Source organism: Aulostomus chinensis, chromosome 3 (genome assembly GCF_037954235.1).
Source record: "Aulostomus chinensis isolate RoL2024-O1b breed Wild chromosome 3, RoL_Achi_v1.0, whole genome shotgun sequence".
In the NCBI taxonomy this organism is placed as follows: Eukaryota; Metazoa; Chordata; class Actinopteri; order Syngnathiformes; family Aulostomidae; genus Aulostomus; species Aulostomus chinensis.
In genome coordinates, this window is record NC_141322.1 from 15323703 (window position 1) to 15340602 (window position 16900).

The 16900-nt window shown below is 41.7% G+C and overlaps 2 protein-coding genes across 4 annotated transcripts in view; both read left to right on the forward strand.

Moving 5' to 3' along the window:
* The window catches only part of cpne5b (copine Vb), a 125902-nt gene extending 120821 nt beyond the window's left edge, over positions 1-5081 (forward strand). For both annotated transcript variants that reach the window (XM_086198904.1, XM_086198906.1), the window contains one exon: positions 79-5081. In XM_086198904.1, the coding sequence (XP_086055030.1) occupies positions 79-270 (192 nt within the window). In that variant the 3' untranslated portion in view covers positions 271-5081. The remainder of the gene's footprint in view (positions 1-78) is intronic.
* A 6762-nt stretch (positions 5082-11843) lies between these two features.
* Positions 11844-16049, forward strand: LOC147267829 (uncharacterized). 2 transcript variants are annotated; one of them, XM_086200683.1, is made up of 4 exons: positions 11844-12079; positions 12317-12435; positions 13092-13313; positions 13652-14798. In XM_086200683.1, exons 1-4 carry the CDS (start codon positions 11944-11946, stop codon positions 13667-13669), a joined length of 495 nt encoding a protein of 164 aa, XP_086056809.1. In that variant the 5' UTR covers positions 11844-11943; the 3' UTR covers positions 13670-14798. The 2 variants fall into 2 exon arrangements, with proteins under 2 accessions (XP_086056809.1, XP_086056808.1); XM_086200682.1 differs by lacking the exon at positions 13652-14798 and adding an exon at positions 14807-16049 and having other exon boundaries at positions 11845-12079.
* The last annotated feature ends 851 nt before the right edge of the window (positions 16050-16900 follow it).

Genomic DNA, 16900 nt, shown 5'->3' on the forward strand with positions numbered 1-16900 from the left:
TCGTATGTTCAATTTTACATTGAAGTTGCTTCTTTAAATAAGCAGTTTGTTGTCACGTGTTCTTCTCTTCTTCCTCAGTTCGTTCCCTTCAGAGATTATATGGACCGGACAGGTAACCATGTGTTAAGCATGGCACGGCTGGCTAAAGACGTGCTGGCAGAGATTCCCGATCAATTCATTTCTTATATGAAGAGCCGAGGGATCAAACCCAACCCAGCACCTCCTCCGTATACGCCGCCCGGCCTCACACACCACCACACACAGATCTGATCCAGAAGGCCCCCTCCCCTTGGCTTTTCTTCGAGGACTGACAGCATGCAGCAGCCGCTCAGAGTCCAACGGGAACTCTCTACCTCCTTTTTTTTTCTCTTTTTTTGGTGCAAATGTGAGATGACGCACCAGGAAATTGAATTCTCTGCTGAAGGAAATTGAATTCTGCGCCGTATCTTCGTGGTGACACTGGAGCAGCATTTTGTTTAGTACTGTGTTATAGATTCATTTGGCAATTTTCTCTTGAAGAGAGGCTGGAAACTTTAAAATAAGCCTTTTAATTGAAACTGAGGCATAGACTGTTTGACGTCTAAACTAAAGCAGGTGGGTTCAAAAAGGTCATGTTGTGGTTTAAATCCGTGCCTGTCTGTGGTTGTCGTCGTTTCAGGACATTTGACCGAAGCCTTGTTCCTCAGTCATTGGTGAGGCCAAATATAGTCATCATTTATAGGCATTTTTTCTCTTCTGGAATTAATTTTTATAGTTATGGACTATCTTCATATCCACCAGATAGTAAGTCATTAATAATGCAGTTTACAGTTTTATTTAATCGGAGGTTTCATGAGAGGTTGCCTCTTCCTGTCCTTGATAAGTAAATATTTATAAGAGCATGTTGTACTGTATGAGAATTTAATTACCCTTTTTTCCACTTTATCTACTATTAAATCTTAGTCAGAGCGGCATGGACATTTAGAGATTTTTGAGGTGGTCACCTATTTGACATTTTGAAGTGGTTGCACAAAAAAGCACAAGAAAACGTATCTCTACACTTATAAGATACATAAGGAAGCTACCACGTTACTCACATTTAATCCTTTTTGTGTGCCGCTATTCATTTATTTCAAATACAAACCACTTTATTGATGCAAGTCAAATATCTTCTTGCTGCTGCTACAATTGTAACGAATTGTTACAATTGTGTTAACGGTTCTCTTTCAGTGCAGATAAAATGTTTATTGACTTACAACATGAATACAGATAACATTACCTGATAATTAAAAGGCAAAGAAACAGGAAAAGGGCTCAAAACAAGCAAAGAAAGCATCCCAGACTGAACTGGTAAAGCAGGAACTTTCCCTCAGGTTCTCATGAGCTCACTTTATGAACATTTAGTTTAATGTGTTTTCTCCAAGTTTTGTCAATAAGCGCCAGAAGCGCACACTAACATATAAGACAGTGATTATGACCTAATTCTGAGGACTTGTCAAAAAATGGACATTGAGGCAAAAATGGTGTCTGAAGTGTTCTTGTGTGTAAGTCAAAGTTTATTACTCATCTAAAACTCCTGTGCGTATCCTAGAGGCTGTCACATCAGTGGAATAGATTGAAATGAGAATGCGCACGCTGTTGTCGACATTTACAGGTCAAGACGAGATTCCCTGCTATGTTAGGAGTCAAACTCTCCTGGGAGGATTTTAAAGTGTTGTTTTGGAAAAATCAAGACAAGCTACCGCCTCAGAATCCACACTTAACCAGCCGGTGGCAGCATGTTTTCAGAGAGTGGGAATGTCTGCGTTGAGCGCCCGGTACCACACCTGGGTACGGGGCGCTCCCTTCGCCCGCTTGCACCTGCAAGAGCAAGGACACACAACTGCAGGCTGTGGCAGATGAAGCAGTTGATGATTTTCTGTGCTGCCTGTCTTCCGCTGCTGCTGCTGCTGCTGCTGCTGCTGCTCACTCCCTGTACATTAAACAAAGTAGCAAAACTTCAGCTTGGAGTGCGAACTTGACACCTTTTTCTGCAGTGTGTGTTCTGTGATGATGTAAGAGTGCTCAAACCCAGAGCAACGTGAGCTCAGGCCAGCAGGGGAGGGAGTACAATCATGCTTCTGCGTAGTACAAGGCATAATATCATAACTTTGTAAATGCTAATACCTTAGCATTTCAATTTATCATCCCATTCCATTCCAACCCTCACCTGAGCTTTGGGCAGTGACTCTCAGACTGCCGTTACCGAGCAGCCAGTATTCCCTCAGTAGGGTGGCTTTGCTATCATCATGTGAGGATCTTAGCCATCAGGGGGAGCTTGGAGCAGAGCCACCACTCCTTCACGCTGGAGTGACTCGGTCATCTCCTGAGGTACAGCGTAGCATCATCCGCACACAAGCTTGTTTTCAGTCTTACACATTGCCCTTTTAACTGTTGTATTTCAGTTTATTTCACGCATACATGCTCCAAAAATGAATGGAGACCTGTGTTTAATTTAGACATTCAGCAAACGTGGATCGGGTAATATTTTAACAGGGCTGAGCGAACCTGAGGAGGACAGTGAGTCTTAGCAGCTTGTTTTACACTCACAGTGGTTTAATCTGGTTCTTATTCCAAACACGTGAAACCGTATCAGAGGTGGTCCACTGTAGCCACAGCCGTTGCAGTATAAATCCGAATGATCCCCTCCAATGTTGGTCAGAAATGTTGTCCACGTTTGTTTCTCTATCTTTACACACATACTGTAGCAAGTCTACACATCGTAGCGTAACGTGCATGTTTCCTGTTTGCGCTCATCTTTGTTTCTTGCCTTCAACCATCTGTGACATAAGCTTGGCTACGAACCAGCTGGCTCCAACACAACCAGTCCTGGGATTTCTCAAATACTCGCTTGTACCATGATGCAACGATCAGTCCTTTGAAGTGTTGCCTCATGAAACTGCAGTCATCTTAAAAGTATATTTAAAGGATATGATCCGTGTCAGTATTTATGTGTTTTGATGTAGCAGGGTACTTAAATTGGATCATAACAAGTGGAGACTTGTTGAGCACAGAGAGTGGTTTAACTGATGTGTGCAGTTCACATTTGCTCTGTTTCGGTTCATAGTATTTACCATTGTTGATTAGCTAAACTAATTATCTGTGCTGACTGAGCTTTGTGTTTAAAGGGAAGCGACGCAGCCCTAAAAATCATGCAGCAGCTGCAAAGAAGCCAGAATTGAAAGCTATTTTAAGCAAGCGAACTGTTTTAGATTGTTGTTCATGCTGGTTTGGTGATTAGAGGATGATCTATTAGGACTTTTGATTACTGTATTTCCCTGGTAAAACTAATGACTAACTAATGACCTTTGCAGTTACTCTACATCACAAACTTTGAACCAAGAACAGGTGAAACGATAGTCGAGTTCACACTGTTTTTCTAGCAACTTTCATAACATGGACATAGCTTGGCAAAATTTAACATAATGGAAGGTCCAGCAGCATTTCCTGGACAACTGAACCAACATTTACAGAACATATTTTTAAGCTGTAATATTTATAGTATTTGATTAAGTACTCTGTGTCATGACCGCAGCCTGGGAGGTGGCAAGAAGTCCTCGCTGCTCCGGACCCTGTTGAACTCCAGACACCGTCGTTTTTTTAATTATTTCATTTCCCCTGTCAGGTTTGGTTTTTTTTTTTCGCTTCTCCAGTCTCCTCAGATCCCCCGTAAGTGTAGAACGTAAAACAACGTGTGCAATTAGTGCAACAGAGAAGAGAAGATGTCCATTACGGTTAAACTGACAACGTTTAATTTATTCTGAGATGAACAGGTTTCATCCTGCAGCAAACAAAGAGCCTGCTGATGAAAGGCAGTCACTCCAGCTCTTTGAAATTCAAGGCGATCTCATAAAAAAACACGTGAAATAAGCATCATCTCTTTACCTTGCCTGGTGATTGGAATCATGGCTCAATGAATACCACTCGTGAGTCACGCATTCTTTGCCAAGGTTGGATGTTTCCTCAACCTCGACTTTGTTTAATAGTGCCTGAACCTACTAAAATCTCACTGATGCATCATGAAATATTATGGTGGCTTATTAAGGCCATTGTTGGGGGGTTAGAATTTTCGAGCATTTATCTTGCGAATTTGCAAAGTTTTTTTTCTCTTGTCAGTGAATAACCATAATGTAACTTTTTTTTTTTCTAAAACTACAGAGATTTTGTGTTTGTTATGAAATATTAGCATCATTTCCATAATTTGGGGATTTTGGCCGCTTCATATCTAAATGTAACATGTTTTTAAGAGGTCGCTGTCACGTAACATATTTCTGAGAAATTGTCACATAATCACATGTTTCTATCAGGTTGGTTAAATTAGTAAGAAGTTAGTAAGAGGTCTCCTAACTGGAGGAGGTGAAATTAGTGCGTGTGGAGGTGAAAAGGTCAAATGGGCATTGATCTGCAAGTGTGTGTAAAAGTCAATTTGCATATTGTACCCAGCAGCACTTTATCCTTAAGAGGAGTGCTTATTGTACATGTTTGATATATTTTTGAGGAATATTACTGTACTGAATCGATGTATTTGTTTATTTTTGGAGTTTGTATGACAAGCCTTGGCTCCTCCTGTCAATAATCTCATGGTGACATCATCTCCCTTTCCTTGGAGTCGTGATTTAGTCGGATGGGTGGACTGCATGTTTTCTCGGGGTACGTCAGAGTGTTTTACACAGTGCCGTCATCTGTAACATAAGAACCAGCCCAACCAGATTACATGCATGTCAGTGCCAAACATGGCAGTAACGTCTGTGGACTGTTTGCTCTCTCTTGTGCCTGGTTCTCCAAACATTTCCTGTCTCACAAGTGGTAAAACAAAAACAAAAACAAACAAAAAAACAAAAACCTCTGTAGCTAATTAGCATGTTACAGTTTTACACTTTTTCTAATGATTTTTTGTAAATCCCAATTGTTGTTTATACCTATTTTAGTTTTCTGATTTGCATGACAGCCTACTTTCCTTTGAACAGGTTTTTATTGTACATGATTATTGTCATATGGTGGGTTGTGAAATGCTTTGTATTGGATTGCCTTAAATTAAAATGGAATAAAAAATAACTACTTTTATAAAAGTTCTACGAGAGCTACGAGCGACTGTGTTGTTTTCATGATTCATTTTCATTTCAGTCACACTCACTGAGCTCATTCCACCAATTAGCCTTTGAGTTCTTGACTGGAATTAAAAAAATAATAATAATTTTAGCAAAACCCTCTTAAAACAAAGTGACTGATAGCACACAAAGATAAAAACTCAGCAAGACAGCAGCCTGCGCCTCAGGAAGAACACCTTCAGCATGACCAAACCTACTAAACGGTAATTAAACAAGGGTTTCATTAACGTTACCTCAGCAATCACAGAAAGGGCTTAATCAGCTCATTTTGGGGCAGGAACAGGCAATTAGTTCTTTATCATCTTCATCATCATTGGTCACAGCCAGGTGAGGTCCTACGACATTAAAACAAGAAGACAGACCTGTCCAGCTGCTTTTGGTGAAAACATAAGAAGATGGAAGATTTTTTTTCATATATGTGTGTGTGTGTGGTGTTGTGGTGTTTGTGTTCAAGCGGATCAGCCGTTGTTGGTCACATGATACATTTCTAACACTAAGAGTTGTGTTGAGTTACAGTTATCAGACCATAACCAGTTTCCTGTATGAATACAAATTCTGACATTATCATTCCTAAGTAGCACTGCTATTATTAAGTCTTGATCTCTTCCACAATAACTGTCATTGATAAAATGAATACACTGATAGATCTGGTCCGTCATCTGTCAGTCACTGAATTGTGGTTCCTCAAGTGAATCAGTCACAACCCAAAAACTCTGGAATCAGAATGAATGAAAAAAAGGACGAAGTGAAAGCAGCATTAGGGCAGCACGGTGGTGCAGTGGTCAGCACTGTCCCCTCACAGCAAGAAGGTTCCAGGTTCCAGTCCTGGCTCCATCACAGGATCTTTCTGTGTGAGTCTCCATGTTCTCCCTGTTCCTGTGTGGGTTCTCTCTGGGACTCCAGCTTCCTCCCACAGTCCAAAGACATCAAGAGAGGACGAGGCTGATTGATACTCTAAATTGACCGTAGGTGTGACTGTGAGTGTGAATGGTTGTCTGTCTCTATGTGTTGGTCCTGTGATGGACTGGTGACCTGTCCAGGGTGAACCCCGCCTCTCACCTGAAGGCTGCTGGGATAGGATCCAGCCCCCCCATGACCCTTAATAGGATAATAGGAAGAAAATGGATGGATGGATGGAAAGCAGCATTAAGTCCAAAATACACCAGGTCGATCCAGAACACATAACATGAGCGTTTGGAGCTTTCAGTAGAGATTATCAGGTCACAGATCAGTCCAACGCTGACAGCAACTCTGTACTTTGCTCTGGTTTTACTCTTCACTGATTGGTTGAAAAAAAATTTAAAACGGAACAACCACGTTCAAACCTATGAAATATTCATCAATCAAAATGATCACATTATTACATTGTCATACTGTTCTTTTTTTTTTATCTTTTCACAATTTAAAGGTCTTTTCCAACATAAAAAGCAGATTTTGATGATTAATGATTATCAAAACGCCTGTAAAAGTGCCGTCTTGACCTCCATCAGAGGGAGACCTGAGTTCGGCTGTGCTCAGAGGTGGAGCCGAACTGTTCTTTTATATGGCAATAAATGATGTTTTTCTTGATCTTTGGTGCTTTTTCTTGTCAATTAAGTTTTCAGCTCCAGATGCATTCATTCAGCAGGCCACTAACTCAGGCTAGACTGAACCCAATTAGCATAAAAGGTTATCCAAGCAACAAGGGAATAAAAATAGCCTGTTGCATTTTCATCCTTGTCATATAACCCACTGGATCTCTTTACTTTGCTCTTTAGCGCCACTCCCTCGTGTTTTGCTCATGTCATCATTACGGAAATGTTTTCTTATGAATGTGCGTTGTGCACCCCATTAATTGTGCGTTTCTTTAGAAATAAAAACAACCACAAGATTCAGTCCACCGCCGTCAGCAGTGAAGCAGCATTCGTCTCGTCTCAAGCTCCAGGATGTTTTCTCAAAATCTCTGAATCTCTCTGTTTTTTTTTTAAAAATAACTTCAATTTGGTTTCATTTCCTCTCCGACTCTGACTGGAACAACAAGACAATCAAGAAAAAGAACTGATACGTAGGCCGAACTATTTGTGAAGCTGATCACACCAGAGCAAGCGAGAGGTGCTGAAACCTATTATTCAAATTTGCTGTCATACACCAAGAAGAGTAACCCAAAGCAGGAAGGGAGAGAGGAAGAGAAAGGAGTGAAAAGTGAAATTTAAGAGAAGTAAAGAGCAGAAAATGAGAAGTGGAGGATTGGTATGATGACAGAAGAGAAAGTTTGAACTTGAGGAGTGAAGAAAAGAGAAACCACAATGTTGATGCTTCTCCTTCTCTACACCTGACCTCAACACAGCAGTGTTGTGACTTTCTACAGTCTCCGCTGAGTCTGTTTATGATGTGCAAGAATGTGCAGTGATGATATTACAGTGTCACCAGTGTGCTGGGTTGATTAAGGCCTAATCTTCTCCTCGGTGGATATCGAGAGGCTCTCACAAACACACTGTGGCATTTACTTAATCAACCTGGAGTAGAAGTGTAATCGGAGGCTGATAAATACACTCGATGTTGAGCTCAGCTTTGTGTGGAAAATGACAGTTTGCATGTCATAAACTGAATTTCCGGTGGTTTGAGATTGGTCAAAAGTGACCAAAGAAAGTCATCAGTTCATTGCTGTGTGTGTGTGTGTGTGTGTGTGTGTGTGTGTGTGTGTGTGTGTGTGTGTGTGTGTGCATGCGTGCGTGCGTGCGTGCGTGCGTGCGTGTGTGTGTGTGTGTGTGTGTGTGTGTGTGTGTGTGTTTGTGTGTGTGTGTGGTTCTCTGACCATCACACAGGACATCTGGCGTTCTTTCGTGAGCTTGTCTCTCTCTCTGGTCTAACTGTCTTTCTTAGACTAGACAAAAGAAAACCTGGACTACTGAGCAATGCTTTTGCTCCACATCAGTACCTGGAATAGAGTGTCTTGTCATCTGAAGTCCACAGAACCCATTCACCAGATTTTTTAAAATACTAAATGAAATGAAATGACACTTGTGACTAATGTACCATCCAGAAAGAGCTAAATTTGGATGGGAACATTGAGTGGGAACTGTTAGTCCTGAGGGATGTCAGCGATGTATAAAACTGAATCTGAGTCACTTGTTCATCGCAACGCTGGGATGTGATTGTGCTTCTCTGACTACGATAGCGGAGTCCCTGAGCTGGCAGCCTCTGGGAGGTGAATGGAGGAAGGTGCGAATAGAGTCGGTCAAGATGAGTCCACTGCAGGATCAAGTGAGGAGGTCAGGAGTTTCAGGCAGCTGCAGAGGGTTTTGGATGCACAATGAATGCCTCAGTTCACTCACACACCAGTTGGTGCAGTTTGTGGCCGTGTAAGGCGAAGAAGAACTTCAAAATTTAAAAAAAAAAAACCCTGTAAGGAGGTTATGCAGATCTTGATGATCTATGCAGGCGACCTTTGCGAGACTGCATCTATAGCTTTAAGCTTTATATCTATAAAAATAAAGCAGAAACCATGGCACGCCGTCACTGATGCAGGCTCTTTGTTCCAATACCGTTTGTTTGCGTTGTTTCCCAGCATGTGCAGGAAAGTGATGCAGCAGAAAAAAAAATCAAAGGGGAAATGGTTCAGTTTGCAACTCTTGAGGATTTCTATGAAACATTTAGAAAGGAAGTTGCACGTGTGAAGCTTCGAGCAGATGCAAAATGTTACGCGTCTGTTCACTGTGGTTCAAGGGAAAGCTGAAATAAAATGTATTTTAGTTTAGTCATTGCATTTTCTCTCATATTTCTTAATATGTTATAAAAAAAAATGAGAATCAAGAGGAAAATTTACAACCCAGAAGTAGAGTAGACGTTTTAGTCGAATGTAGTAAATTTATGACATTTCTCCTTTTACAGTAACATGACAGAAACAGCCAACAAGCGAGGGAAAATATTTTGATTTGTCGTTTTAAAAGGGCACTCGCACCAACACAAAAAGGCCACCGGCATTCTTCCCCTGAACCTTCCCAACCTCCCCAACGCAGGCGTCGGGACAGGCTATCACGGCCACGTAACACACGTGAGGTGACACGGAGAGGTCACCGAAGCCTACATAAGTCTCATACTGGCTCAGACGGAGCACTAAGAAAAGTCATGTATGAACAAACAAGTCAGACAACAAAGTCAACTCATGACCTGTGTGTGCGTGTGTGTGTGTGTGTGTTCTACTCATACTACTTTGCACTTTTAGAGAACAGTATAAGTTCTTGAATAGTGTGATTTAATTTAAGGATTTCTGGAGCAAAAAATGTGATAATAAAGGTAAAACAGATGACATTGAACAGCCTAATTAGTCAACAGCCCAATTCGCCATCTCCAGCTTTCAATCCAATTATCTGGAAGTCTATACGTTTGTGTATGTTCACACACAGCAGTGGAAGAGAAGCGTAATGAGCAAAGGATAATTAGTAAGAGCAACAGCCAAACGGGATAGAGAAATAAGAGTCTAAATCTGGAATTAATTAAAAGTTCAAGTCTGTTTCCCCCAGAAGAATCAACAGAACCCAATTTAAATTGAGTTGTGGTTTGCAACATCAAGAGCAGCTCTGGTGCAGATGTAGCATCACTCATGATCACAGCCTAGTTCAGGAACTGCACCCTCGGCGCCGCGTCGGCCTTGAAATGCAAAGATCTATTCATTTGTGTTATTTTCAATCTACATACAGAGCCTGCAATTGAATATTAATCGTTTCGAGCCTGTGACCTTGTCATTTGCTACAAATGTCAGACTCAATTAATCTGACTATAAGGATCATGGGAAATGTACCATTTATTGCCCACCAGACGTTATGTCAAATTTACTGTTGATCAAATCTGAACTCCTCAGGTGGAAGGACGTGAGAGAGCTTGATACTTGCTGTGCATCCCCATCATGTTACGGTTATTTCAGCTTCTTATTGATCCTCTTACTGCAATTAAATCACAGGGAACCACATGTGGAAATGGCAGTCAAGTGGACTGGCAATGAAGGTTACAAGTATCTCCATTGCTGCCTATGAAGAATCATGTTCCCCAGCACAGGGCAATATGGTGATGCTAGCATGATGTGTAGACACCGCAAATGTAAACTGTGAAAGATACTTGAAGTGCCTAAAAGATCACGATCGTGTCAGTGAGCACTGGTCTAGAGATGCATGCCATTAATGTATCCAAGAGACAAAAATGAGTATTAACACTCAACAAGAAGGACAGAGGAGAAACTCTCCTCTTTTTCTGATGAATAAAGATCAACTGAGCACATGGATTAATGTTATCAGACCACAAACAGAAGCTACAGGCAGCAGGAAACAACCGCATGATCAGAGAGTCGACAGCAAGCCAGACTGCAGCAACAAGTGGGCAACAATTACAGCAGAATGAACAAGTACACTCCCGAGCTACACAGTGACGGCTGAGCACCGGCTGAGCACTGGCAGCTTGGCACCGCCTGCCTGATTGTACAAGGTGTTTTTGGTTACATCCAGCAGCAGGTGTAGCAGCAGCTCCAGTTGTCTTGCGGAGATGGCACGGCAGGCTTTGCTTGGTTAATTAAAACTGTATTCATTAACATTTAATTCACTGTCTGATGATTGTGGTGTCACTGAGCTACACTGACAGCACTGTGCTTCATGCAGGCTTCATCCAGCACGGTGTTAGCACAGCTGCTACAAGGGAGAACAATTCAAACAGCAGCCTGGACAGAGTGAACATGGATACAAAATGAATTTTATATGAGGACATAAAAGAACACAAGAAGGTGAACGAGGCTGTATACTAGACGCCATTTTGATGGTCTTCAGCGTGAATGTGTCTATTGTTTAATTAATCAATAACAAGCCAGAAGCTTTGCAGTCACGTGGATACTCTCATCTTTATTTTGAACTAGCTTAAGCAGACTGAAGAAAAGAAGTGAAAATCCTGTTTGTTGGGTTTTTTTGCAACAGGATGTGACCATATTTGGATGAGAGGGTTGGAGCTTTGATGGAGGACGGCTCTCTGGTGTATCACAGGGTAGCAACACAGGTTAAATTGTTGTATTTATCATAATTTATTGTCGTGTGTGTGTGTGTGTGTGTGTGTGTGTGTGTGTGTGTGTGTGTGTGTGTGTGTGTGTGTGTGTGTGTGTGTGTGTGTGTGTGTGTGTGAGCCAGGGTGGGGCAACAAAGAAAATTATTTCCAGACGGATGTCGCCATCTTCTGGAGCAGTAAGAGCTCCATGCTGAATCCCGCTCGTGTGTCTGGTTTCATATATAAAAAGAAACATATATTTCTTTTCATTCATAATAGAATATTTTAGCTGTAAAAACATTTATTCAGTCAGGACAACAAATACGACTCGCCCCAAATGAAATGTAAAATTTTAATAAATGGGTAATTTCTTATAATTTCACAAATTAACCAGATTTTTGTTGCGTCACATTGTCAGTCGTCATTTTCACGACGGTTTATAACGGTCTGTTACGGTGCTAAAAGATGCTGTTCACTGGGTGCACTTGGAAACTGACGCGGTTTGTGCCGTTTCGGTCGGCGAAGCCGGAAAACTTCCACTGAAATAGGATTTTTTTTTTTTTTTTAATTGTTGTTGTGGTGATTGTAGGAGATCTCTCCCAACACTAGACACTTACACATACCATCTGCTTTCTGGCTGAACGCTCATAGGAGGATCAACTTCATTCTCGAGGTCCGCTGTTAACTCCGCCCCTTCCTCAACCCCGTGCCGGTACTTTATTCAAACGCCTAGTGAGCGACAGATGAAATTTCACCGGAAGTTTAGCAGCGAGCGACATTCCGCCTGCTGCGGTGAGTCTACGGTGTAAGTGTAACAATGGCTCCGACACAATCTCAGATCGAATGGCAGACGAGTAGAATAATCTCACATTTGTTTGCGAATGAAGACGACGACGATGTGGAATGTCGTCAGCTCCAAGGCGGGCTGGAGGTGGACGGCCCGGAGAGCGACGGTACGTTCGGGCTTGTCGTTGTCTAAGAGGAGACAGTTGACGCTTCACCGCGTATTCATGATGACAGCGGTTCTGTTTTTGAGTAATATTTTAAAATGAGGCCCGAGGTTTTTTTTGTTTCTAAATATGCGACATGTTTGCTTCACTTAGCATCCGCAGCTGTTCGGGATACTAAAGCTGAGCTAGTTACGGGCCCGTTTCCCGAAAGCATGAATAACATCTGTTTACTTCTTCCAGATGACGGTTTTGACGCAGTTCTGATCGCTGAGAAACTGAAAAATGTGGCCGATAGTCTGATCGTTGACCCCAGGTTCAAGGCTGCTCTGACTGATATGAAACGAGCAGTGGCACAAGAGGTAAAGCGCTTGATATCAACCCATGTAACACTCTCTTACATGTAAGAAAATAAATCTTTATTAGTCCCACAAGCAGGGAAAGCTGTTGTTAGCCAAGACCTTCCAAAGCATAATAAATACTTGTAAGTAAAGATGTCGTGTTAAGGTGGGGAATGGTTTATTAGGAACAAACGCTATGCATAAAAGTATAATCTAAAAAAGTTGTGTAGGTTTGAGACACTTGTCAGTCATTACCGCTGCTTTAACTTACTCTCTTTTAACTGAAATGTGCAAGTGAATGGACAGAAACGTCCTGATACAAGGAGGCCTTACAAGGATACAAGGTCACTGGAAAACTAAAGTCTCACTTCCTTCTAGTTTCTTCCAGATGTGGTAAAAGTTTTGCTTTTGTTTCTTCCGGTTACTGTGAGTTATCTGGTTAGTTTCACTTTCTTCTCTTAATACATCTCAGATGCGCATGATGTACTCAAAGGGACAGATGATTAGTGCAGATGTGCTCTGCTGGTGGGTTTACTGACAGCTCAGTGAACTGGTTTGTGGGTGTTACAGGTCTGTACCAGAGTTGAGGGTTTGCGTGTGATTTATTCTGCATGTGCCGGCTAGTTTAGCACTCTTCTTACTCCAGCTCCTCACACCTGGATCTCCTGTCTCCCCAGGCTGCAGAGGCAGCGTTCAGCAAAAGCGTGGACGTCCTCTTCCAGAATCAAGTCAGTCAGGGGGCTGGAGTTGCTCCAGAAATTCAGCTGATCGGAGTCTCGGTGGCCTTCGCTCTCTATATCAAGAAATCCTCTCCTGAGCTGATAAACAGAGCTCAGAGCGCCATGACTGCATTCCTCAACAGACGTGTAGGCCCATGGGTGGCTCAGCAAGGAGGATGGGTGAGTGCATTTATTCTGATACTTATGGAAGTATGAGATTGACCGCAAATACTCAGCAGATAGTAGAAGGACGTATTGACCCAGTCCAGCAGTGGCACAGGCAGGATCAGGATTTGTGACGAATGTTTTGTTATGAATTCCACTGCAGAAATCAAATCCAGAACAAAACCGGGAAGTGAATAACTGAGATAAATCATTCTCATTTGAATGTAGTGGAAAATAGGAAGCGGAGCGACAGCAAACCATGAAAAAGCTTATCTGCTGTAGTGGATTTCAACTGGGGACGTCCCAGGTTCATAGGTAAAAATTATGTGCTAATTTTTTTTTTTTTTTTAAAGGAAAACATTGCTGGATAACACGGTGACCAGCAGTGAAATACATAATCACTCATATTCTCACCTGCATCCAGAGACTACATGCAGGATGCAGGAAACACCTGAAGCATAAAAGGCAGCTCACAGAGGTTCCATCAACTAATAGTGAAGCCATACAAAAGAATCATGGGCATCTGGTGGTGCCGCATTGGTTTTTTTCTCCTGATTCCATTGCATCACATCATGTCGCGCCTGAACCGTCATACAGAATCATTTGGGTTTCAAAATCCCTCGTGTAGACGAGCATGCATTTGCTCATCAGAAATGCTTCTGTAATTTAAAACGGAGCAAAGCGAAAGAGACAGATGTGAAGATTTGGAGCTGTTTTTTTAACGGTTTCTCCACCTTCAGCCACCCGATGAGTCAGCTGGTGCCACCTCAGGCGCTGCTGTGTAACTGTTGACGACAGAACATAGATTACCACAAAGTAATGTCAAAGTCACTGTCAGTACAGAATGAAGTAAAAGCAATGAAGCTCTGGTGTGGTGTTCTGTTTCATCCTGTGTGTCACCAACAACTCAGTGATGCCAACAGGGTGTTTTTTGTTTTGTTTTTGATGCCCTGTCGGTTTCCTTTTCTTTTCACAACCTGCTTCAGTTTACAAGAAGTAATTATCTGCCAAGGATCGTCCTCTTTCAGCTTGTGAAGCTTGATCTCAGGCAGCCTTCACTCTCCTGGAATCAACACAGCTGGTGCGACTTGATAATGTCACTTGTCAGGCAGGAGTGAAGAGCCTTTGTGTTATGACACATAAATTGAATAAGAAAATGGAATTGTGTGAATTTTTAAATGTTGGCTACTTTATTTTATCAATAATCGAATTTTTAAAAAAGCCAACCACTGATCCTGATCATCGTAAAATGCTCAATGTCAGAGCTGATCATCGATCAACCCTTCCAACAAACCATGACTGTGTCGCCACACAAAGCTTCAGTGTTTTTACAAGATACACAAGCGTCCTCGGATTTTATGAGATTTTCCCGCGGACTGAATCTTGTTCTGGTTCCGTGGAAATCGTTCTACCAACACATCCAGCGAGCAGCAGTGGCAACGGGAGCCTCATTTATGAAGTGCTGCGTTTCAGGACCATCAGTTATTGTTGTGTTTGGTTGTTTGCAGGGTAGAGTGTCAGGTATTGTGAGGCAGGCAGCCCCCTCCCAGGGATGAAGAACAGAACCAAGGACCGCGTGGAAGATACTGGCCAATGGTGTGTGTGTGTGTGTGTTTGAGACAATCTGGCTCCTGTTTAAGTTCTGGGAGTGACTCAAGACACACCAGCCTATAAGATCAACTTTGGAAGTGGATCATATCCACCACTGCTGCTTCGTTTTCACTTTACATTTGAGCTGCAACTAGAAGTGAATTATTTTCATCTTTGTTGAATCCATCTGTTATTTTCACGATTCATCAGGTGATTTTTTTTTTTTTTGTCAATAAAATGTCAAGAAACTTGAAAAACCCTCACCAGTTTGCCAGAGCACAAAGTAATGAGTTCAAATTACTTCTTATGATGGCCCAACAGGGTTTTCTGTCGTAAATAACACAAAATCATCAAATCTTTATATGTAAGTCTAGAACCAGTGAATGTTTAATGTTGAAAAGATCAATTGGTCATTTGAAAAAGTTTGTATTTCTAGTGAGCTGTTGTTGCAGCTCTTGTGTCTATGTATTAGTCAGCAAATAACGGTGAACAATGGTCACGGATTTTTAATACTAAACTTGAACAAACTCATAAATCACTTTAAGTCACAGAAAGGAAACCGATTTTCATTCAGAAGACACGGTCAACACCACAATAGCACCGAAACCTTCCTCCACTACAGTAGCACTTGATTGTTTCTGTGAGCAATTCACCGAAGTAGTTTTAATTGTATGGTTTCTTCTATTTTGTTTATAATGGTATGAAATGTGTCTGTCATTGTGCCCTCTTTTTAATGATCTGTGTCCGTTGAAATCAGGATTTGATACAGCTGTGAAGGGAAGTACTTGAAAATCAAATATATATACGGGTTTTGTTAGGAAAAAATGAACATTTGTGCATTTTTTGAATTTAATTTAATGTATCATAACAGCTTCAGTGTAATCATGATTTCGTGTTGTTAAGCTATTGCAGCACCAGCTTCTGTTTTGGGAAATGAAAAACAACAACTCAGCTTTGACTTTTCAGGATGTTGGTTTAATTTGGGAGGTGTTTACAGTCAATGAAGCTTTCAGCTTTTACACAATGTTGCTGAACCTCTGAAATTGCGCTTTACCTGTGTTTTCGTCTCCTTTTTTTATGCAACACATGGCTCTGTCGTTTGTACTTTTTGTATGAAAAGGTTTGCAATTTTTACGTACTTTTAATAAAAACAAATCAAAGCGGGACTGTGAGTGTGGTTTCTACTGAAGCGTATCCTGGCCCTCAGTGCAGTCCCTTTCAGAACTCCCTACTAAATGAAGGGTCACGACGGGGCGAAAACCAACATATCGTTCGAATGTGTTTTTTCCTCTTCACTTGCTCCAGTACTGCATCCTGCATAAAAGTGTCACCCTGACACCAACTGTGAGGAAAAAAAGGAATTATTTGAGATCCAGCATATTCAATGAATATCTTTACATTACAAAAAAAAAACCTGAGCATTTCTTAAAATCTTTTTTTTTTTTGTATTTGTTTTTTTTTTCTGGCCCCCCTTGTGCAGCACTGGCCCTGAGGCTGATGCTGCTGACTCTGACCTCTGATCTTGAAAGACGCACCATGTACCTCCTTGCATCCCTGGCTAGAAAACACAATATTTTCCCTGCTAGAAACTTGCTTTCCGTCTCTAACAACCCAGCATTTCCTCTAGCTTTCCTTTCACTGAGACATAATCCAAAACAAGATAAGGACAAATGGCAAACACTCTTCATGAGTGGTATAACGAGAGGGGTAACGTTTGACCCGAGGGAGCATTTTATCTGGAAACACTGAATCCACCCGAGGACTAAAAATTGTGGTAAATGTCAAACCCAACAACTGCACTGTGTTCATGTCTAACAGACCATTATATTGATTTGGAAAGATGGATACGGTTTATGTTAATATGTTAACGTAACTTATTTATTTATGAGATAAAAACTCCAGGTGGCATGGCACGGTGGTGCAGTGGTCAGCACTGTCCCCTCACAGCAAGAAGGTTCCTGGTTTGAGTCCCGGCTCCATCACAGGATCTTTCTGTGTGAGTCTCCATGTTC